The sequence below is a fragment of the Astyanax mexicanus genome, chromosome 9 (assembly GCF_023375975.1).
Source record: "Astyanax mexicanus isolate ESR-SI-001 chromosome 9, AstMex3_surface, whole genome shotgun sequence".
Lineage (NCBI taxonomy): Eukaryota > Metazoa > Chordata > Actinopteri > Characiformes > Acestrorhamphidae > Astyanax > Astyanax mexicanus.
Window position 1 is genome coordinate 23,655,001 of NC_064416.1, and position 23,789 is coordinate 23,678,789.

General features: G+C 39.7%; 1 protein-coding gene across 3 annotated transcripts in view; it reads right to left on the reverse strand.

Annotated features, from left to right (window-relative positions):
• The window catches only part of megf11 (multiple EGF-like-domains 11), a 194,379-nt gene that overhangs the window by 7,688 nt on the left and 162,902 nt on the right, over positions 1-23,789 (reverse strand). Inside the window, exons 16-25 of one of the 3 annotated variants that reach the window (XM_015605777.3) lie at positions 22,269-22,403; positions 12,690-12,818; positions 11,327-11,455; positions 10,265-10,393; positions 9,968-10,096; positions 8,442-8,675; positions 5,801-5,919; positions 5,623-5,677; positions 2,795-2,854; positions 232-441 (exon numbers count right to left, since the gene is read on the reverse strand). In XM_015605777.3, the coding sequence (XP_015461263.2) occupies positions 232-441; positions 2,795-2,854; positions 5,623-5,677; positions 5,801-5,919; positions 8,442-8,675; positions 9,968-10,096; positions 10,265-10,393; positions 11,327-11,455; positions 12,690-12,818; positions 22,269-22,403 (1,329 nt within the window). The remainder of the gene's footprint in view (positions 1-231; positions 442-2,794; positions 2,855-5,622; positions 5,678-5,800; positions 5,920-8,441; positions 8,676-9,967; positions 10,097-10,264; positions 10,394-11,326; positions 11,456-12,689; positions 12,819-22,268; positions 22,404-23,789) is intronic. The other 2 variants (XM_022679667.2, XM_022679668.2) reach the window with 2 other exon arrangements.

Consider the following 23,789-nt stretch of genomic DNA (forward strand, 5'->3'; position numbering starts at 1 on the left):
GATAACAGAAAGCCGTGTAAAGAGCTCCATCTGTTGCTGCACACAGGTTATGCAGTTTACTGTTATTGAAAGTGTTACCATAGCTCTTTTAATGTGTTTATTGTTAGAACTTATATCAAGATAATGGTAAAATAGAATTAATCACACAGCCCTACTGTAGATCCAACGGAATGCAAACAAAATTCAACAACAGCACTGAACCTCCTAAGGGCTTCTCCACCACACACTCACCCACGTCATAGACATTCCTGCTAGCGGAGGTGAGAGTGGTGCTGGTGCTGGAGCAGAACGACAGATCCCTGTGTGCAGGAGACTTCATCTCCACATAGCTGCTCTCTGTGTGCTTGCAGGCCAAGCCCGGCGGGTCCCGGATGGTGGCGTAGGGGTTTTCACTGTTCAGAGAGCAGGAGCTGGAGCTGCACATGGATGTCTTAATGTACTCTGCAGGCAATGCACACACACAGTACAAACTGTAAGCCATCACAGCTACTACAAGCTGAGGAAAATGTATAACAGCACAAATGATCATCTTAATGATCATCTTAGACGTTACAAAGACTGAACTTCATATCTCTTGCAGCAGCAGCATCCAGAGGAGCAGAGTTCTGACAGGGTGCAGGGGGAGGATTGCATTACATTCTGTAACACGTATGCCTGCACAAAAGCAGGGTCAGGGACAAAGTGCTGACTAAGACAGCATCTGCAACACAGTATGTGTGCAATACAAATAACTGTTTACTGCAAAGCGTATAGCGGTGGACAAGTGCATTAAAGGCGTTAGCAGAAAGGAGCAGGAGCAAATCCAATACATACAAGTACAGTATATAGAGAGGTTACTGCATATACTGGGTTGGGAGTTCAATAGGTAAACCACCTTCATCAATGGACAGGAACAGCTGTGGAATCACCACTGACCAGATACTATGTAAGCAGCAAAACTACATGAAAGACGAATTGGTGAATTCAGGATTCAGATCAGGTTTATGTATTTGCTGATAGTCTTGACATGAGGTAAGTTTAGAAATCAAATAAAATCATTATTTCTATTATATGAGATCAAATTAATGGCAATTTTGACATCAGGTGACTACAGGTGCCAGTTCAGTTTTTTGTAATAATTGGGAGACGTGGTGAATCCACAATCTGGTTATGTTTTTGTATTTCTGGATGTGTTGACATGGTGTCAGTCCAGATTCCAGACCAGACCATTTTATCACTGGTATTTATGACATGAGGTAAATCCAAATTCCAGTGCAGAATTTTGTGATTACAGATCGTTTTCACTTGAGGTAAGCCCAGACTTCAGTCATGAGGCATGAGGTGAGTTAAAAGAGGCTGATGTGTGAGCTTGACGTAAAGCCTCCTTCTACCATTCACTAAATTTGGTCTCCAGTTCTGCTTCAGGTCATCATCATCTAAAGTTAAAATAGTTGTATAAATTAAAGATTTGGCCTATCTGAATGCGTGTTAAGTCAAAAAGGATATTATGTGGGTCGATTACAGGCAGAACCGGAAATGACTTGAAAATATCTAAATAGAAAGGGATCTTAAATTTATTACAGAGATCAAAAAAGTTAACGAATTTTTTTGTATTCTCATCTAATAGGTCCTTGAACTTGACCATGCTTTGTTTTTTTTCAAGATAAGAAAGAGGTGCCCATGGTTAAAGGAGGGAAAAGGTGAATGTTTCTAAAAGGGGCACATGGGAAGACATGAGAAGTTTTAATATGTGAACGAAGTTGAACAAACAATAGGATTCATGGATTTCTTAGCAGGTGTTATAGGAAGAGAGCAGTGGACTACAGCAGGGAGTGAGGAGTGATTGCGTGGTGAGACTTTTTCTCAGGGGGTTACCATACCATATAAAAGTGGGATTTTGTAATTAATGGTAAAGTTTACCTGAAATGAATCCAGATTCCAGTCTAGGATTTTGTAATTACCAGTGGTGAACGTAAGATATCATCCTATTATATTCATTATCTTGTCAGTGTCAGTGCTGTGCTGAGAAAGGTCCATTACCCAAACTGTATCTGCTCAGTGGTGGTCCTAATGTGGTTCCTTTTCCGTAATGCAGAGTGTGGGGAAGTGTGTGGGTCATTACCTATGCAGCAACAGATGGGCTACAGGCAGTAATTATGTCCTATATATTGTAACTATATGTTAGATGAACCTGCTTTAATGGCCCATGGGTTGATAGGCATTGAAGGTGTAGTACCTAATAAGCTGGTAACTAATATCTAGCGTATTTATAATGCTTAAGTTGAATTGGAGGCTTTTTACAAAATTAAAGCTTGTATGTGAAAAGTTCAAAAACAGATTAGTATTACTGCTGCAGCAGCGCTGGATGGAAACTTTTGAAAGCTTCTGCACTGATCCAAGCTGATCCAGTCTAACCCACTGCAGCTCCCTTTTGTCAGGCTGTTTACATCTGAACCGAGCCAACACTAGACCTGAGAGATCAATTTAGGGTGGCGGGTGTGTGAGCTCCAGTGTGTGTGTCTGGAGAACGAGGCTCCGGAGAGAGGCCAGGGATTCACATTAATCACAGACACTGAGACAAACACAGGCAGAGAGGGCTAAGGGCTCCAGGCCTTAAGTGGATGCTGTGGGCTGTCAGGACATTCTGCTGGTCTCAATGTAACTGACCACAATAAAGGTCAAACGGCAGAAAGTTAGAAGACATGCTGCGTAGTGTTGCATTGTCCTGATGGATGGTAGGGTCAGGGACGGGACGTGCAGCCTAATAGTGCGAGCTCTTCAGTGTACACACATACACACATGCTGGGGTCATTACCTTTAGCCACTCGTGTGGTTTTGTTGTCCCGTAGTGTTAACGTGTCCTCTCGTGACACACCTGAAAAAATGTGTGAGTTTACAAAATGAGTAACAGTACGATTACAAATAAAAGAAGTCACTGGAATTCCATGCAAGTTAACTGGTATAAAGTATGATACAATCGTATGTAACTAACAGTAGAGAAATAAGGGAAGGAAACCCAAAGCTCTTTAACGGCAGCACTGTAATCAGCATGGTTTTGACAGGTTCTTGGTTCCTGCACAGTTTCTAATAAAAGACTCAAGCAAGCTTACGGGGAATGCCAAGCTGGACTTTAAGGATTTATCATTTAAAATAAGAGCTGCTTTTCTGATCCAAGCAGAATTTACCATTTATACCTGTAGCACAAGTGCTGACGCACACACTCAGCCAAAGATTGTTGATGCATGCAGCTAATGTAGTTACTAAAGTGCTTGTTCCTGGAATTGTCCCATATGTGTATATTACTTCATCTCGGCCTGCATTCACTGCAGCTGCATTTCCCTTATGGCTGCTACATTCTTCCGGCCAGCCAGGGTGGTGTTTATTACACACAGGGAAAAAACAGTGAGGATCATATAGCAGCCTATAACACAGTATAGTCCCATAGGCAAAATTAACTTCAGCTGCAACATGAGAGCTCAGACATATCATACCGAAAAAATGTATTAAAGGTACGCTAAAATGGAAAACTGTATTTACTTTGGTATAGTTTAATAATGAGTGTTACAAACACACACACACAGCCCACTAGCAAAAGCTCTTACCTTACCCTAAAGCTTTGGTGCAGTAAAAAGCTAATATAAAATTACCATCTCTGATATTATGCTTTTAGTCACATTTCTGAGACAAGCAGCACAAAGCTATGCTGTCTTATGCTATATGGTTCCTGGGGCCATCTATTGTAATGTTTTATTTTGAGGTGTAAAAAAAAAAAGATAAAAGGTTGTATACTTGTAGGCTTGTAAATCTGCATCTAAACATTTTTGCCCCAGCCAAAGTCGCACAGTAACTATATATCCATCCAGTAACAAGTTCAAATAGTAAATAAATGCATAAATCCTAAAATCTATTCAGTTTAGGGTAGTCCATAGAGCTCACTTTTTGAAAGTTTTAAAAGTGATTTCAAGAATGTTGATAAACAATTTCACTGCACTGAAAATTCAAAGCGAATGGGTGTTTAGAAAAGCTAACCTGGCCACATTCTCTCCAGCTAGCTACACACAACACACACAGAGGACACTGAAGTAGCATCCACTTTCTTTTGGTAAATAAAATGATTAGTTTTCTTGTTAGACTGCTAAACAAAATAAAGCTACACTACGCTAGGCTTATGTTACATGGATCCTGGGGATTGCTATAGTGACATAAACCAAACAGTCAGAGCAGAAACATGATTATTTCAGCATGTTATCATTCTGAGGTAAAATGACAGAATTATAAATAATGGATTTCTTGTGTATTTTTTTTACCCAATCAAAGTCACATTCTTTTTAGATAATGTTAGACATAAATTACAAGTCAAAATTGTGAAAAAATACACCATTTGGCACCTTTTAAAGCAGGGTGTCCAAGAAAATCCCATAATCTATAGTGTAATAATCTAAGTGTAATGCAGTGTATACAATTCACCTTTTTACAGTCTTAAAATGTCTCTTTCTTTTTAAGTGTTTCCAGACCAAGTAATGTCAAGAATCTGATAAAGTTGTGTGGGTATTTGCATAGCTTTCTGCTTTAAGTGTAAATAAGGTCTGTGAAAACATGATAACATGCTGCTTATCAACCATTTGTGCAGCTGTTAAGTGCCCTTAGTTTATCCTTTCTTTAGCTCTGTTTAGAGTTTGCACTTTTTACAGCTTGGCAATAAAAGAGAAGACATTTTATTTGCAGGAGGCTTCAGGGTAACATACTCCACATCTTACTTTAAGTGGATAAATATGGTCCTCAGGATGTCAATAGCAAAATGACTTGATTTCGTATAAACATAGAGGCTATACTTATTCTATTTTACCACAGAGGTCCTTTTGAATAGAGTAATGTTTCATAGAGCTGGTGCTGCAGAGAAAATGATGTCATGCTTCATTGCCGTCAGGTGACCGACCGCCTCCCTGAACTTGTGGTCTTGGGTCGTGTAATCTTAGTTCCTCTGTGGGTGGGGTGTGCTGAAGCTGATGGAAATACCCAACCCTGAGCTCAAATCCCCACTGGCCTGGTATGTGCTGCGGCAGCCTTATCATCCGGCCTGCACTTGGACATAATGGGGAGAGGAACCTCGGGAGGAGGGGTGCAAAACTAATGAGCTCCCTTCTCTCCCCTGCACACAGTGACCCTGGGTAATGTAGGCTGAGTAGGACTTTTTTTTGTTTGTTTGTGTGTGTGTGTGTGTGTGTTTGTGTATGTGTGCTTGCGAGCGAGTACCTACAGAGAGGACCTATTAAAACCACAGCAGGGGAGGTCACATGCGAGTGCCGGAAGCTTCTATTAGCGCAAAACACTTGCCATCAGCATTTGCTGCTGCTTAGCGGAGGATGGCCGGCCCTCACGCCGCGTATATAGTGCCTAGAGAGCAGCTAGTGTACGTAGCGACACGGAAAACTCATTTCATTCTTCAGTACGTTTTTTTCATTTTTTTTTCTGTTTGGTTTGTTTTGGAGAGGGAGTTGGTGGCGGATTGTGTAAGTTTAAGGTAAAATGCGAACACAGTTTGTTTTGAATTTAAACCAGCACTTCAGGACACATTACACACACACCGCTGTATTAAGAGCAGCGATGCAGAGAAGAGGGAGATGAGATAGTATGGACACTCACCAAGGTCATTCAGATTGCAGTACGCTCTCCATTCTGAACTGTTCCTTTCTCCTTTCTGTGTAAAATCAATAGAGAAAAACAATCCTCAAAACAGACAAATTAAGTTCAAGGTTTGTTTCATTAACTATGAAAAGGTCATGGAAAGTTGGAGTGTTTGTGTGTGTGTGTGTGTGTTTGCCTTCAAAGTGAGCGTCCCATCCAGGTTGTTGGTGTTGGAGGAGGGTCCCGTGCACTGGGCCACAGTGTGGTAGCTGGGGTTGGAGAAGCACTGACCGCTGCTGCTGCTCTGAGACGTATCTGAACCATGAGCAGAAAACAAAGCAGTTTATTGCCAGTTATATACTGCAGGTACAGTATCTACAGCACGGAACAAAAATAAGAGCCCCCTTCAGTGTGTGAATCAGTTTCTCTGATTTTGCTATTTATAGGTACATTTTGAGTAAAATGAACATTGTTGTTCTATTCTATAAACTATGGACAACAATTATGCCAAATTCCAAATAAAAAATTCATGAAGAGCATTTAGAAAGTGAAAAACAGCGGAAATAATAAAAAAGACGCAGAACTTTCAGGCCTCAAATAATGCAAAGAAAACAATTCATATTCATAAAGAGTTCAGAATTCAATATTTGGTAGAATAACCCTGTTTTTTAATCACAGGTTTTATGCATCTTGGCATGCTCTCCTCCACCAGTCTTACACACTGATTTTTGGATAGTGCAAAATTCAAGCAATTTAGTTTGGTTTGATGGATTGTGATCATCCATCTTCCTCTTGATTATATTCCAGAGGTTTAAGTGATCTCTTATTTTTTTCCAGAGCTGTATGTTGTACCTATTCCACTCCTTTCAGTACATGAAACAACTATTTTATTTACTAAAGAATGCGTAGTCTTGTAATTTATATATGATATGGACAAAAATACTGGGACACATGTTCCTGGATTGTTTTTGGGGTATTATTAAGAAAAAAATTATCCTACTTTTGTTTTGCAGAGAGAAGTCATTCATATACACTGTTCAGAGAAAGTTTTCTAGTAGATTTTGAAGCAGTACCTTCACTGCTCCACAGGTGAATGATATGGTGGTTTTAAATCTTTTTAGACCATACCTGGCATTAGGCATGGTGCCAGTACATCCATGTTTAATTGCTACACACAGCCCTATCCTATTTAGTAAAGCGTCTCTATCTACAGGGGTTAAACAAGCTGAGTTTGTATGAATGCATTCATTAGAAGGGGTGTCCACAAACCGAATTGATATAATTCAAGCATGAACTGCCCAAAGCCAACAGCTGGCTGTAGCACATCTGATACTATGGACAATTAGTTTCTTCCTTCTGTTAGTGGAAAATAAACATCATAGGCCTATTAATACACTGGGGAACAGCCTTTGGACAGCACTGACTGTAACAGATCATTGGCATGTTAGTGGGTGCTGTGCTGAGGTTTTGCATGGGTTTCATTCATCCAGAATGAAATGTTTTTGTAGAAGCTTTCATGGAAAAAGTGGTGGATTACATTATTGTGTTTATTAAAACATTGATAAATCTCTACAGACAGGAGATAAGTATTATTTGTAGTAATTATCCAACATTTAGGGCCCTATTTTGGTGATCTATAGACGAGGACAGCGTCAACAGTGCACCACACATCTTGATTTAGGTGCGTGTCAGTGTGTCTTTGGGATCTTGAGGAAGGGGAAAAGTATGCCTTGTGCGACTCGAACACACACAAAAGGCTTGTACTAATCCTCTAAAATAAATAATGTGTGTGTTTTGAGCATAACGTGAAATAAACCAACCAATCAGCATGTCACTTGACGTTCACTTTAAGAGGCGGGTGAGCTCTGACTTTGGCGGATTGGTATTTTAACAGTGCAGCACTTCTGTACCTTTCAGCAGAGGAAACTGACTTGCTCATTAATGCTGTGAAGGTGTAAGGTAGGTAATTTACAGGAACAGCAATGGGATTCTATTTCTTTCTATTTTGTTTATTGTTACTGTTATTGTAAATGTTGGGTTTGTGCACTGCAGCATGTCCACAGGCCTATTGCTGTAGATACATTTCTAAGCATCTTTGCTATTCAAATGATGCAGGCGGAAAATGTGAAAATAGACAGTTGATGGTGTGTAAGATAGCAATTAGCATTTTGTTGCACCTTGCGCAGGGTGTAAGATAGGGCCCCTGGTTTGTTAAATTATTGCTTAATGATGTCTTAAGTGTTAACTAAGGTGAGCAACTGCCAGAAACAAAACAAATCCACACACTGGCTGGGGACATCCAGGAGGAATCTAATGTGATTTGGAGCTTAAAAAACTCTCCACTGTGCTGCATATGGTAGGTAGGTACACTATTAAAAAGGGTAATGAGTGTGGCACAAGACAGGTGTAGCTAAACTGAGAACACAGTGTACAGAGGCAACACATCTAAGCACTAACTATCTTCCTGCTCTGTCATTACCCTGTCGCTGAGGATAAAATGCTACTCTTGCAAAATGCAAAATCCAATCTTGCACCAGGCACAAAGGCAGTGAGTTGTGATGCATAGCGCAACAGACCCGGCACCACATCGACAAAAAGAAAGGCCTTGATATCATTTCCACAGTGAAGACAAAGTAAAAGTCCTGAGGCTGAGTTAATGAAACTTCATGCAACATTCACAACAGTGCAGCGCAAGATTCCTCACCGTAGCTAATGATCAAAGCAGGTAAAGCCAGGCACGGGGTGTGTGTGTGTGTGTGTGTGTGTGTGTGTGTGTGTGTGGATGTATTCTGATTAGTAGCACATTGTTGGACCATTGTCTCAGTGGGGTTTCTCACCAGAGAGCGAGTAGTCAGTGTTGGTTATACGCAAGGCCGGCGTGTAGGACACGCTGGGCATGTCCTGACCCTTGTCCCGCTGCCGCTGCCTGTACCACACAAACAGGCTGAGCATTGCCATGATGATGAGGAGGAGGAAGATGATGCCCATGACGGCACCGGCTGACTGGCGTTCAGAGGTCAGGGCTGGGCTGATCTTGGTGTAGGGATTCAGCTCCTCCATCATTAGAGCCGCTGAGACACACACACACAAACACACACACACACACACACACACAAGATTATACACGGAACGTGTTTAATATAAGAATATGTTCTTATCTTATTTGGTGCCATCTGTGCAAATGTTTTAGTCACTTGTGAAAATAAGCATTAAAAAGCCACTTATCATGCCTGTTTTGCTTAGTAAAATAGTAATATTAGAATAAATCCTAATATGATTCATACAAAACGTAATTTTACATCAACATCACTGCGCTCAATAAACAACTCCAAAGTTCTTCTGACAGGATACTAGTATTATTTATATTTATATTTATGTATAGCTGTTGATTTTAAATCAGGTAAGCTGCTGATGGAATTGAACACAATCACACACTGGCTAAGGGTGTGTAGGATAAATCTGGAACCAAGATCTCATAAAAAATATCAACTCCTGATATCATAAACTTTCAACTACTGTTTAACCTTTTGCTTGATTTATGTTTAGGTGTATCTGTTATGAAGTTTTAAAGTGAGACCATTGTTGCAAGGATAAATGGTTTAAATAATTATGTAATGTAAGTATGTAAGTTGGTGAAGCTGCACAAGACCTCTAACGAGAACTGTGTGGCAGTTATTTGTGTAATTTAATGTCATACTACTCTGCCACCTTAGTCCACAAGCAACTTTCACTTCAGCTGTTTTTCTGTATATTTCAAAGTCCAAAAGTTGTTTAAATGACAATTTATATTGATGGCAATGGAGTAAAAGTGAATATATTGTGTATATAGACTATGTATAGATATACAGTACCAGTCAAATGTTTGGACAAACATTCTCATTAACATTTGTTCTTTATTTGCTGTAGATGTGGATTTATAAACACCTAAAACAAATTTGTAAATAGATAGTAGACAAACTACTGACATAAATACCCAACCCAGGTGGTTTGGTACGAATTGGAGCACAAAGCGATGGAAAAGCAGTTAACAAGTGCTCAGCATCTCTAGAACTCCTTTAAGACAACCATTCCAGGTTCAATCATCATGAAATAGAATGAGGTGCTACTTTGAAGAATCTAAAGTATCAAACATATTTAGGTTTGTTTAACACTTTTTTGTTTACTTTGTAAATGTTTTACTTCATTAACTACTAAATTGCATATGTGTTACTTCACAGTTTTGATGTCCTCAATATTAATGTAAAATTGACTGATACTGTTGAAGTTGATTCTATTATTCTATTCTATTATTTCTATTAATTCAATGATATTCATAAAGCAATCTCAAAGCGTTTTTTTTGCAGTGTAAGAAAGTGGCAGATACCCTGGTCACAGCGAATCCCCTTGTATCCAGGGCTGCAGTAGCAGGTTCCAGTCACATAGTCACAGGTGGCGTTGTTCATGCACTCACACAGCTGCTGACAGCCATAGCCAAATGTCCCAGGAGGACACTCTGCAGAAAGAAAACACACACACAAACACACACACACACACACACACACACACACCCACACCCACAGATAAGGCATTGTGGTTATGGATCATTTATCACAAAACTATCATCGACTTTGTAGAACATGGTGACTCTACAAATTCCCTAACAGGATTAAGTGTCTCTCACTTTGCTCACAGCTGGCTCCAATGAAGCCAGTGCGACAGGCACACTGGCCAGTCATGTGGTCACAGTCCGCTCCATTCTGACAGCGGCACACCTCAGCACAGTCTCGCCCGTAGAAGCCTGAGGGGCAGCCTGAGCGAGAGAGATAGAGAGAGACAAAGAGATAGAGAGAGAGACTTTCACAACTCACTGAAAACACAATATCCATTCTGTTTCCTCTACATGGATTAAATTTCGTCCAATCTAGTCTAATCTAGTCTCATTCAAACTCACTTAGTCTAAATGTCAGAGGTGATTAGCTATTGAAAATCCTTTGTAAAAACTGGGTTTAGGCCTCATTAAAGTCTGGGCAACTGGCCTGCAAGTTTACTGGCTTCATTAACAGCCATCTGAGACGAGCTGGTCTACATTATCAAAGGCAGTGTAACCAGACTGCACCAAAAGACTGCAATTATTTAACGTCAGTTTAAGCTAGTGGGTTAATTACACCATATTAGAGGAGCAGTCCTTTCCACAGCTTAGACCGTACCCTTACGTACACAGTTCACACAGTAAGGACACTAAGCTAATGAGCCCATTGGAGCAAAACATTGCAGCAAAACACAAACTGATTTCATCACCCTGTGAATAAAATGGAGCATGCACCAGCACTGATATAAAAAATGAATGAAAACACGATGGTAACAAAAGAGGTTTTCGTCAAGAATGTATAAATGATTGATTTAATGACCCTGGGTAACAGATTATTGGTGGAACGAAGGGCAGCAGGAGAAAGGACAGTTGCTCACACCATCTGGACACCTTTGCAGGATTTACAGAGACAGGAGAAAATAGGAGATTGTAAAGAGATTTGTGATTCGTATGAAAAATACCAGCTCTCTGTTCCTGAGATGATTATGAAAGGGATGCTTCATTTACTTCTGCTGTGCCTTCGTATGTTCTAGTGTGGTTCCCCTACAATGTGTGACCAGCAGGTGTCACTGTGCGACTGTGAGCTGTGTGTAATGTTGGCTTGTGTGGCTGTGTGTGTGTGTGTGTGTGTGTGTGTGTTTGAAAGAGACTCACGCTGTGTGCAGTAGAGGCCAGTCCAGCCGGGGCTGCACCTGCACTCTCCATCGTAGAGACTACACTGGGCTCCGTTGTGGCAGTTACATGAGTTCAGGCAGTCAGGGCCCCACTGCCCTATAGGACATGCTGCAAATGCCAGAGACACTATCAAATGAAGACTCTCTCACACACAAATGAAAGCATACACACTTATCATAGACCAAGTATGGATAATAGGGATAAATATTGCCACTGTCATGCAAAAACCTTGAAAGAACTGTTACAATGGATTTAAAAAGCTTTTCTACATTAAATAATTTTGGACATTTTCTATTGGGCCAATCATCATGAAAGTCACACAATGTTAATATTTAAATGTCTATTTTTAAAAATTATTATATAAAAAAAAACATCTGATGCTCTACTGTACTGTTTACCCTGACACATTTTTTTTTCATTCACTTTCAGTGATATCTCTGTATGTCTCAGCTTGTCCAAAAATGCACGTACAAAGTGTGTCCTATAGAGGTTGCTAGTTTCACTTTCTGACTGTATACGGGGTCCAAGAGCAAATAAAATAATTCTACTTTCATTAGAATTAAGAGGTGAAAAAAGACAAAAATAGAAGAGTGACGAGAGTAAAAGTGTTAAGAGTAAGGATAAGAGTGTTTGAGAGAGTAAGAGTGACGATAAGTTGAGTATTAAAGCACACAATAGGTCTACACCTACTTCTTCTTCAACATACAGTTTCTTGTAGAACGTGTGTTATGCACTGAATGCCCTCTTGACATTGACTCTGCTAAGTCACAGTGTAAATCCCATGCTGGAAATCATTTCATGTGAATTCTGGACAATTCAGTTAAACTTGATGTGCTGTGTGCTGCAAGTCAAGAAAAATACCAACAAGTCATCCTTTTTCCTTTCCAGTGCAATGAATGAAACTGTCACTGAAAGAAATATTCTTCACTTGAGCATCTTTTCACCTCGGCATAAATAAAGAGCTAGCCGCTGCCTCCAGTAGTGAGCTATAAATTCTGCAAAGCATTGTGGCTCTCGCCTCGATTTCATATCTCTGCACCGGAGCAGTGTAAATCATTGAAAGTGGGCTAGGAGGTAATTTATGGAGGAAACGGTAGGTTTCCATCAGTGGTGCTTGTGGGTCATTTTGGAAAGAAATACGGCTGTGACGATGATTTACTCGCTGGCATGACATGTGGTGAACATAAGTGGGAAGGGATAACAGAGGGAGAAAGAGAGAAAGGTAATGACAAAAAAAGACAATGAGAGTGAGAGATAGACAGATAGACAGAGACAGACCAGGGAGGAGGGGAGAGAGAGAAACAAGAGAGCTGAGAGAAATTCATAGTTAATTTATTCATACCCCGTGAACAGTCATCTCCAATCCAGCCAGGGAAGCACTGGCAGGAGCCATCGATAGGGTTGCAGGTGCCGTTGTTAGTGCAGAAACACACCTCAGCACAGGCCTTCCCATACCTGCCGCTGGGACACACTGCAAACACAAAGCACACACACAGCTCACTCAAACACACGACTGCACTCTCCTACAGTATAAAACTGCCCGCTGCTGAGAGTGTAGGACAGGACAGAGCAGGACAGGATACTTTATTTGTCCCTTAATGGAAGTTTGACTTGGACATAAAATTGGCCACGTACAATTTACAGCCCAGGGACGGTCACAGACTATGGCAGGGTGATATATAAGAAATCAATATCACCATATCTTTCTTGTTAAAAGATCAGGATTACAGATTACATGGCCACCTATATTTGGCAAAATGTTATGAAATAAAATGGGCCATCACGTCTCGAGGATCAGCATCAAGCATTCCCGATGTGTGATTACATTGCTCACCACACAGACACTTACTGCACATCCACAAATCAACACATTAATCTCTCCTGCTAGCAGTTATTTCGTTGTTATCTTGAGGAATATTATTCACTAACTGCATGGAATATATGCAACATATTGGTGTTTTTATTGTAAAATATTCCTTGAAATTAAGGAGATGTTTTTGTTGTCATAAAATGATTTTCTTTAAATAATTTTGTACACTTCATATCACTGTGATGCCATCACTGAGAGCCAGTCTGTAGTTTTTTGTAATCATTTGCTAGAAGAAAATGAGTGTTTGACTTTATTTACGTTGAAGTTATCCTGAAGCCTGAATATCACCAAATGTCGCACTGGGCACCTTCAAGTATACTTTGTCTTCAGACTGTAAAACAGCTTCTAACATGAATTTATATAAACATATCTTGCTAGGCTTGTTTGTTGGGCATGACCTAGCACTAATAGGCTCTGAAAAGCCATAATAGACTTCCTGTGTGCACATCTAAGAGCTCCTGTACAAAGGCTTCTCCACTGTGCAGAACGATTTCTCAGATTGGTCCACACCCTCAAGGGAGATGTCAAATTAAAGCTTAGAGCAATGCTGTAGGAAAACAATGTTTACCCAAGTTTCTGTACATGAGCAAAACAATAAAAATAGTAGATACTTTGTAATAGAATCTCAAGGATGCAGTGATTCCAGGTTTATGCATTTATAGTAAGCTGTATAATTGTGAATATATGGAACTAAATTTGAATTTGAAGAATATGAATTACAAACATTTCATTTAAAAAATAAACATTTACAGAATAGTAGTTTATCAATGTTATATTCCCACCCAACTATTTGGTACACACTATCAGGCCTCACTCAAACTCTGATAAAACATGTGCCCTTGCCATGAGCATGGTGGTCAGTTTCTAATTTCAATACCCAGATAATATCTAATAATATGTACAGATGTGGGCGTTCCCAAGCCGCCCCTGAGTGACACTTCAAAATAAATGTACATACTGCTATCTCACTGATATCCCATGACTTTTGTCAAAATGTACATGCACATTTTGGCTTTTTTCATCTTTTAACAGCATATGAATTTGGCAGTATCTTTACATTGTATTAAAATGCCATGATAAATGAATTAACAGATATGCTCCTCAACTCCATTGAACGTAAAGAAAACACATTTTTTTATTGCCATTTTGCAGATACATGATTTTGTGTGATTGTGTGTGCTGATACTCTTTGTCACAACCCTACGTGAAACCAAATACTGCCTACAATAATGTTTACAGACAACATATTAAGCAACCTTATTATGAAAGTATACTGTGCAGGGTGTTAAATATTTGTAAAACAAAAAAAAAAGCTCTGTGCACCAGTCAAACAAATCTGGAGCACAACTGGGTTAAAACTTAACACTTTACATGCCACAACAAGGCATGTGCCATTCCCCAGAGCCAGAGCATTTGCAATGCAAGACAGTGGAAAGAAAGGGGCTGTGTGAACAGTAGCCATGTGGCATTGTTTCATAAGGCTTCAGAGCAGAGCATGCACATCTATCAGCGCCCCCGTTTATCCATCTGTGCCACCTCTACTCGCCGTGCACAAGAACAAGGATGACTGATGTGCCACAGAATTAAAATAGAGCTTGTGTACATTTTTAATAAAACGAATATTTCAGCCGCCTTCTAACACTCTACTCAATTAGAGATTTCATTTCAGATTAAAGTTCCATCAGGTCCTTTTTTCCCTCCTCTACCCCTCTACCCCCGGTTTAGGAGACGAGGAGGAGGAGGAGGTTGAGAAGGACAGGAGAGGGGGATTCAATCAGGTAGGTACAATGGGGTCTTCGCCCCTTCGCCAAAGACAAGGAGACACCCCAGCGACGGGTAAACAGTCGCCTCCGCCATGTGGGAAAAATGGGACGGCACAATGGAATCAGATAAGGTGTCTGCCTTTAAAGAAAAGTTGAAATTAAATCTTTGTGACAGCGGCTTATTTTAATAATCATATCTCCACAGTCCCCCTCACTCCTAGAGGAAAGGGCTCTTTCAACTCCCTCAAAGCAGGTTCTTATTAGCCAGAGGGAGCTTCGCTGCTTCTTTGGTTGAGGGGCACAGTCTCGACTCTACTTCTCGACACCGTTCCCCGGCCTGCCAGAGGTTCATTAGAGCTCTCCTGGACACGTGAGCGTGGACGCGGGACGGCTGAGGACGCCAGCACACGGCAAACTACAGACGGCTCCCCTGGGCCGCAGCTTTTCTTCCAGTAATGATCTTCCGGCAAAATTAACGCCAGTATAGTTTCTTTCCCCCTCTCGTTTCCCGACTCTATCCTTTTTCTCCTTTACCATATTAAACATTTATTCATAAGACAGCTCTGAAAGCCATGAAAGTGAATTCTATATGTGTCCACTGCCTTTCCCTAATTCATGAAAAGACTAGTTAATTATTATGAGAAGTTGTATCTATATTTCATTTAGAAGTCTACCCTCAGTTGGGTGCCGTGAGACGAGAGGTAGATTGTGAGGTTCATTAGTTTGAGCTGGAAATTTGCCTCATTGACCCAAAACTCAACTGAAATCGCAAGTGTGTGTCTGAGGGACTGCTAGTTACCCCATGATCAATATTTACTCTTCCTCAGCAGCAGAAGTTCAAATTACTGTCAATGAGTGCAAATCACAGTCTAGACAAATCATTCTAGCTTGTTTCAGTTGGAGGAAGTCAAAATCTTCTAATACAATATGTATGTATGTGCCAGTAGAGTATAGTTTTATAATTATTTCTGTGTTCTAACAGAATTCTGAGGGGGTATGCATTAAAAAGGAGTGCAGAATCAATCCCAAATGGACTGCATGAACACAGAGCTTTCCCAACATTAAGGAGAAGAGTTAGGAGCTCCTAAAACTGAACCCGTTGTGATAAGACATATAAATCAAAATCGACAAAATCCCTCAAATATTCAGTTGCATCAAATGGGTGCTCTCTCCTTCATTGTAGGACTAGGAAAAAATCTAATTTAACTCAAATAAATCGTCATCCAAAAAATAGTTGCACACAAGCGGAAGTGTCAGATTGCAATGCTTTTTGGAAGGAAAATTAAAGTTACCAGGATCAATAAATGATGTCTTGGCATGGACATTAAGCCTGTTTGAATGTGTGACACGAAGGCCTGGTATCATGATGTGGGGTGCAGTACAATGTAAGACCATCTTCAATCTTCATTACTGTCATTTTGACAGACCAAAGTTTATGAGTATTTCAGCAGACATGGGATGGAATATGGCAGGACATCATTAAGAACTTCATGTTCAGTATGTGTAGCTCAATAAACATCAGTGAGCTACACATATCAGTGTATCAGTGTTAAGTTTTAATCATTTATTGTTGCATTTTTTTTTTGTATATAACATAGAGCCTTTCCAGTTGTACCTACAGCAAGTATATTCCAGAATAAAACTTACAATTTCTGCAAAACGATAGCCAATATCTCCAGGGAGGTACCCCACTGTCACTATGGTGTTACCTTTAAGAGTACATTTTCAGTATCTTTATTTAGGGAACATCCAGTAATTGTACCCAGTTGTATCGCCCAATGCAGTTTCCTGACTCTATGGTTTTCTTTTTAACTGGACTTGTATCTATTCAATAAAGGTGGACTTAGATGCCCTCTGTGCAGCCAAGAAAGATCTGGTCCGTCGATGCATGCACTCCAGAAGATACAGCCGGAATTAACTTTTTGAGCATTTTTTGTGCTTCTGTAGTTGTTCTGTGGGACTGGTCAATATCATCTAGAATGCATGGACTAATTGTTGACTTGCTGCATAATTAGGATGAGCAAAGTTGAGCAGAATGTTAAAAGGTTACAATGTTCTTTGTCTGGAGTAAATAGAAGCTCAGAGGTTCCTGTTTTTGCTGTTTATAACAGAGGACACTGAAAATAAAGCTGTAGTTGGAATACTTTTAAATTCCTGTACAGTCCTTATATCAAAAAAAAAGTATATTAACTATCTTATTTTGAAGACTGCAAATTTGAAAAATTAACCTGTGCTTTGTTGGCCATTTCCCTCACAAATTAGGCCTCACCGAAAATCCCTGCGTGTCTTCTTTTCAGTTTGGTAAGATTCGAAGAGATTGCTTGGTTCCACCACCACCTTGATGCCAGGACAGAAAAACATCTGGATGTTTGTCTTACATGGGTAATGAAGGATGGTGGGTCAAGTCGAGCCATACTGGAAACTTAAAGAGCTTTTGGTACAAATCAGACTTTGTCTTGTGCCATTGAGCATAAAAGGGTTGGTCTATTTTTGGCTTTGTAGACCAGTTATATGGTTTTGAATGTGACGTGGGCACCTACAATTAACCAATGATTGATCAGCAAGTTCTCAAGTAGATGGTGAGATTTGTGGTGAAAACCTGTAGTTATAGGGATGAACAGGTCAGTCTTGAGGGGGTTCAGTTTCGTGTGGTGAGCAGTCATCCATGGTCGCCATTACATGGCCTAGGCTGATGAGTTGGATCGAGCAGTGGTGGATGTCAGTGTCAATGCAGTGCTACAAATGACCCATCACCCAAATTACACCTGCTCTGTGGTGGTCCAGGGGTTTCCTGACCATTGAAAAACAGCGTAATCGGAGGATAACAAAGTATACATAGATTACAGTAGCAGATTCTATACTACATTCTGTAATTAAACATTTACAATTAAAAAATGCTATATAAATCCTATATAATTAGTGGAGCTGAAAAAAAGAACAGTGAGTGTAGAAACAAGGAGTAGGTCATAATATTGTAAATTGACCGTGTATAAACACATGCAGTATTTCTACTTAAGGCCTGCAGATTTAATGGAACTGGTTTATACCAGTAACGTGCAGTGTTGTACGGATGAGCTGTGCTCCAGCATGCATGCTGAACAGGAGTATCACTGATTACTATTCAATAGTGAGAAATCCATAATAACGTCCCTGGGTAACAGGCTATTTATCTGTCTTATTTGTTGCTAGGTAACCTGAGTTTCATCCCTGTTAGTGAGGAACTAAGTTGTAAAACTCAAAGACAGTGCTGATCCATAGTTCACCTGAACAAACAGTACAAATTACTCTGTTTGTTGGAGCTTGCAGATCCACAAGGCAGGCTGGATCAAAACCTGTTAGAGAGGTGGTAGGAAGAATTATTTTAAGATTTTAAGATTTCAAACATTCTGGAGTTCCTCACCTGAACATTAAACCATTCTGCGGCTGTTGTGACTGTTTCAATTGTCTGTCTTAACACAGGATTACAAATAAGGAGTGCAAATGCTGGAGGGGGAATGACTTATTAATAGCTTGTCAGAGGCTTCATCCTCGCAAAATAGTAAAAGTGTCAGAAAGGGCTGGACACTCCTCCCCCTTATCAAGAGGTACAGGAAGTTATGGGGCTCACATTGATTGATATTCACTGAGAGTGTGATGCTGAATTATTGACATGACTTTAACGATGAAACACAGCTCTGCCTTTCAGAACCGCTGACAGGCTTTCATGTATGTAATATAGCCGAGCCAATCAAGTTATGCGTCATGCATGGTCCTGGATTTGCTTGGTTAATGCTGTAGGCGAGAAGCCTGGTTTAAGCTGCCTTGTGGGCTTTGTTTGGTTCATTTGGTGCTGCTGAGTTACTTGGTCTGTTTTTTGTGTCTTAATATTTTATAGCATGCCCTTCATCAGCTCTGGGAATAAAGAGTGCAGAGGTACACTATATTGCCAAAGGTATACACTCACCTGCATTACATTTGGTGATTTAAGGCTTGGATTGAGCTGCTCAGCCATATGATGTTTGGAGGTCTTTAGGGATTGGCTGCAGAAAGTTGGTGACCTCAATGTCTCAGCATCATCTGACCCTGTATTTGATTTTATGTTGACATGTTGTTGCCGTTCCCAATCAATTTCATTTTGTTACAATATCATTGACAGTTGACTGTGGAATATTTAGAAGTGAGGGAATTTCACAACTGGACTTGTTGCACAGGTGGCATCATATTTCAGCTCCATACCGGAATTACTGAGCTCATGAGAGCAACCCATGCCTAGGTGCTTGGTTTTATACACCAGTGGCCATGGACATGAATGGAACCCAGGTTTAATGATATGGATGGGTAAGCAAATGCACTATATATATGCACTTGACTGATTATGTGATTAAAAAGTAATTGTAATAAGCTCAAACTACAAGACTACAGCAACAGTGCCTGACAAGTCAGACAATCTCAGAGGCAGAAGTGATGGTAGACTCTACTTCTACTAGTTAAATGTGAAGGTTTACAAATCAAGCTACTGAATTATGGCTCCATAATACACTCTACACTCTAATTTACTGCTTTATCTGGTTTTGTCCAACTTGGCCAAACAAGAAGGCACAACATAGCACACAACAGAAAAACCTTTCATTTCATTACTTCCTAACAGCTATTAATGTCAGTGTTTATGCTTCTCTTTCATGGTATATTTATTTATAGCTATTTCTCTCTCAAAAAAAAATACTGGGATTATATATATATTATAATAAACCACCTACTGGTTCACTAAGTAAGACAGTAAACACTGAATGCACAGAAGTGCACAGGAATCCCTTGTCTTTTTCAGCCATTACGTTCCTCTATTTCATATTTATTCTGCTTCATGTAGCAGCTCATTCACAAATAAAAACTGTAAAAAAAGGTAAGGTCAGGCCAATTTTAACTAATAAAGTAACTGATTACAGAGCATTTTTTGGAGTAGCTCAACATAATTGAGTCTAACATCGTCCATGCATCTTATTTGGTCAAAAATTTATATAGAGTTTTGAAAAAATGACCAGTCTCCTCAAGCTCTATGATTTTGGTATGCTTGTTAGTCTGTGCCCCCTACTCTCATTTCGTTTGCTATTTATTCCTATTTGTAGTTTAGCTTAATCACATGGGAGAAGGCCTTACAATTCTCTTTCTGCTTCTGACCATGAAATATTCAGTTACTTGACAAACTGGCAGTTAGATGGCTGTGCCACTCCAGGGCTGTGAAGTGTGAATGTAATTTATTATTCCAAGAAAAATGTACAGAAAGGTACATTTACTCAGAAGGTATTATAATTTCAAAATTTTATGTCTAACTGTCACTGCATGGGTCTGCTAATATGAGGAAATCATAAGTACCACCCAGCATGAGCTTAGCTCCCACCAAGTCCATGCTGTCATGTGATGGGGGAGTTCTAACCTACAGATGATCATAAACATTAAATAAAATGAGAGTAAGGAACACATACTAGACATTTTACCAAATATTTAAAAAAATCAGCTGCATTCATTTATTTACTAATGTTTTGAGGCTCAATTCACTATGTGTTGTTAATTAAAATGAGATGCAGAACTAGAAAACGTGAGCTAGAAGAAGCTGTGACCAAAGGCTCTTTCACACCATCACATGTCAAGTTTTACTGCGACGCTGCGTATTTTGTTTAAATTGGATCCTGTTTGATTTTATGCAGTGTCAAACGCGTTAAAATAAGCCTGACCAATCAGAGCTGAGCTCCCTTAGGCAGCAGAGCTTTATTGTTATGTTTGTGGACCAAACAAATGAACTTGAAGGCAGCAGCAGAACAGAAAAGCTAATGTGACAAATGACACACTGAATATAAAAAAGCAGAGGTTAGGGAAATATATTCCAGAGCAGAGCTGAAAGGATGAGGAATGCTTTAGCCAATTTTTTTTTTTACGTTTGTCTTAGTCTGTTCATGTCCATAACAAGAGGCAAAATTTTGGTGGAGATTAAACTATGTTAACAATTATATTATATTTATTTTTTTTATGCCTGAAAAATTCTTAGTGTAAAATTACCTTAAAGCTGAGTTTAATATAAGAAAAAAAATAGTAAAAAGTACACTTTAAGTTACTTTACCATTTTAAGTTGGCCTAGTTCTACTTGATTGACTATGCTTGTATGGGAGACAAGCATCAAGGCTGTTCACTGTTCTGGCACAAAGGTGGTGAAATGATGTAAATGTTGTATTTGATCACTGACTTAATTTAGCGCTAATTAAAAGCTTGTGACTGCAGTTTGATTGTTATTGTGAGCGCCAAAAATACCGCAAATGCAGAGCCTGCATTCTCCAAATTTTTTAAGATGGCACGCACTGTGCTTCATTTAAAATTGATAATTTTGCCGGAGCTCATGCAGAGCAGGTATGTCTCTACAAGTATCAGAGATCATAGAGATACCCAGATGACTTAAAATTCGAAGAGTACGGTAACAAGAAGAAGATGAGCAAATATAAATTAGTATATTATATTATGTAGAAAATCTACAGCTTTATCTCATTATCCCATGCCTCTTCAGATAATTCTAAAATTTCACAGGCTGCTAAATGTTGCAATGACCAACCTGTCTTTCCTGCCAGTGAGTGTGCTTGATTGTCTTCCTTCTGCCTCTCTTGTTCAAGTGCATTGAACATGAGGGCTGCGGTATCGACCTGACTCCTCACTGTTTGTCTCAGTCAGAAAGAATGGCCTCAGCAATATTCAGATTTCCTCTGAAGGTTATTTGTCAGAGTGTCAGTGATAATGCCAATTATCTGCATTGTGGTGGAGGCGCGGAGTCAGCTCAGCGTGCCGCAGATGGGCACCGTGCCCTGTGCCCCGCTCAGTGCCGTGTTGTACCAGCCTATTCCATGCGTGGCACGGAATAGGTTGATCATAACCAGGCCGTTAACCGCGACGCTGTACGGCTGTAACTGCAGGTGATTTGGGTTTTAACATGATGTCTTCTCATTAAAGGCACGCATCAAAAGCTGTCATCTTTCTCTATAATAAACTTGATGTGTGTGAACCATTGTTGCATCAGCTGGACGACAGACACTTTAAACACTGGTTACGTGCACTCCATTAGTGTTTGCGCTCTCAGTACAGAGCACTTTTCCCTCTTAACTTTTTACATTGATATGATCAGTAAGAAAGGCCTCTAAGGATCTGAGCGGAAAGGATGACAGAGAAAGAGAGCAAGCAAGTGAGAGAGAGAGAGAGAGAGAGAGAGAGGAATAGAAGAATAAAGGGGAATAAGGGCTAAAGAACACGCCGCAAGCGTCAAAGAATCACTTGCCTTGGTTGCACAGTGGACCAAAAAAGCCGGACAGGCATTCGCAGTGACCAGTGATGTGATGACAGGGGCCGGTGCTGTGCACACACTGAGGACAGGTCTGACTGCAGCGGTGCCCGTAGAACCCGGGAGAACAGACTGCCACAGAAAAAGAGGAAGATAAGGCCAGGCAGGAGGAGACAAGAGAACAGAAACAGATTAGAGCCAAAGTCAGAGAAGATACCAGAAAAAAAGACAAGTAACTCTAAGCATAAAAACATCAAAGCATGGTACAAGCATGGTTCAATATTGTTTACAGAAATGTGCAGAGTTTGGGCACCCCTGGCCAAACTTTCCCTTAATACTTTTATTTCACAAATAAAACATGACCTGATTTCCAAAAGGCAAAAAAACGTTAAATGCTTCTTTCTTCATCCTTACATTTCCAAAACAACAAAAAGAAAGGGTTTTGATTTGCCTTACAAGCACTCCAACGAGCAGCTCTCTCTATCTCTCTTTCTCTGAAAGGTCTCTTAGTTTTCCAGATCTCAACATGAACTTAAACAGAGTTTGAGGAGATTATTTTTAACTATTTGACCCATCCTGTGGCCTTTATTCATGATGAGTGTAAACAATAAAATAATTTGTTTGGTAAAAGTAATCTGAGATCTCAATTCTCTTTTTGGTCCAAAATTGATGCTTAGTGCACTTTTCCCTTTTTAATGTTAAATTGTACCAAATTGTCGAAAATACTAATCTTGGTTAAAACGTTCTTATTATATTTTGTTCTATTTATGTTGTTTGGAGTTCATCAATTACTCACTTAACTATTACCAGATTTGTATACAAACTGTATGGAAGCTGCACAGACTTTACAAGCCACAGTATTTCTGATTCAGGTCAATTCTGTTTGGAATGTGGAACTTTCAGTTAATACCACATTTCACATTTGTGTTTGCAAGTAGAAGGGTATAATTTTATTTTGTTGCCAATTTTCTTTTATTTTGTCACTCTCCTAAAATAATTGCCCAAGTCACTTTTTTCCTAAATCATCTCCTCTTGATGCTGCTGCCACCTGTAGTAAAACCACCTACACCCCAGCTGATCAGATCATATGATTCTTCCCCTTTAGGATAATGATCTGTGTCAAGAGCTTGACTTAAACGCATTTTTTAAGTCTAAATAAAATGTGGCTTGAGCAATTTGAATAGCTTTTCAGTGTGGCGGCTAAATTCACTGATCTAATTTCCATGATTCAGGGCTCATCCCCAATTGGTAAGTGATGAGATTTTGACTATATTATAAATTTACTTCTTAATAATAAAGTCTGTAAATATTGCATAGTTGTGTAGTCTTATTATCGACTTTTATTGAGGTTTTTATTCTGTTTTTAGTCAACAAAATAGCAAAGTCCAAGAAGCTGGAAATGCTCTACAATTTGTACAATCTGGTAAATTGTTAACATGTTAACTGTTTTCTGGTTTTACCGTGAATAATTTCAAAATGTTTGGATTAGGATTGTTTTTGGTTGTTTCTACTGCTCAA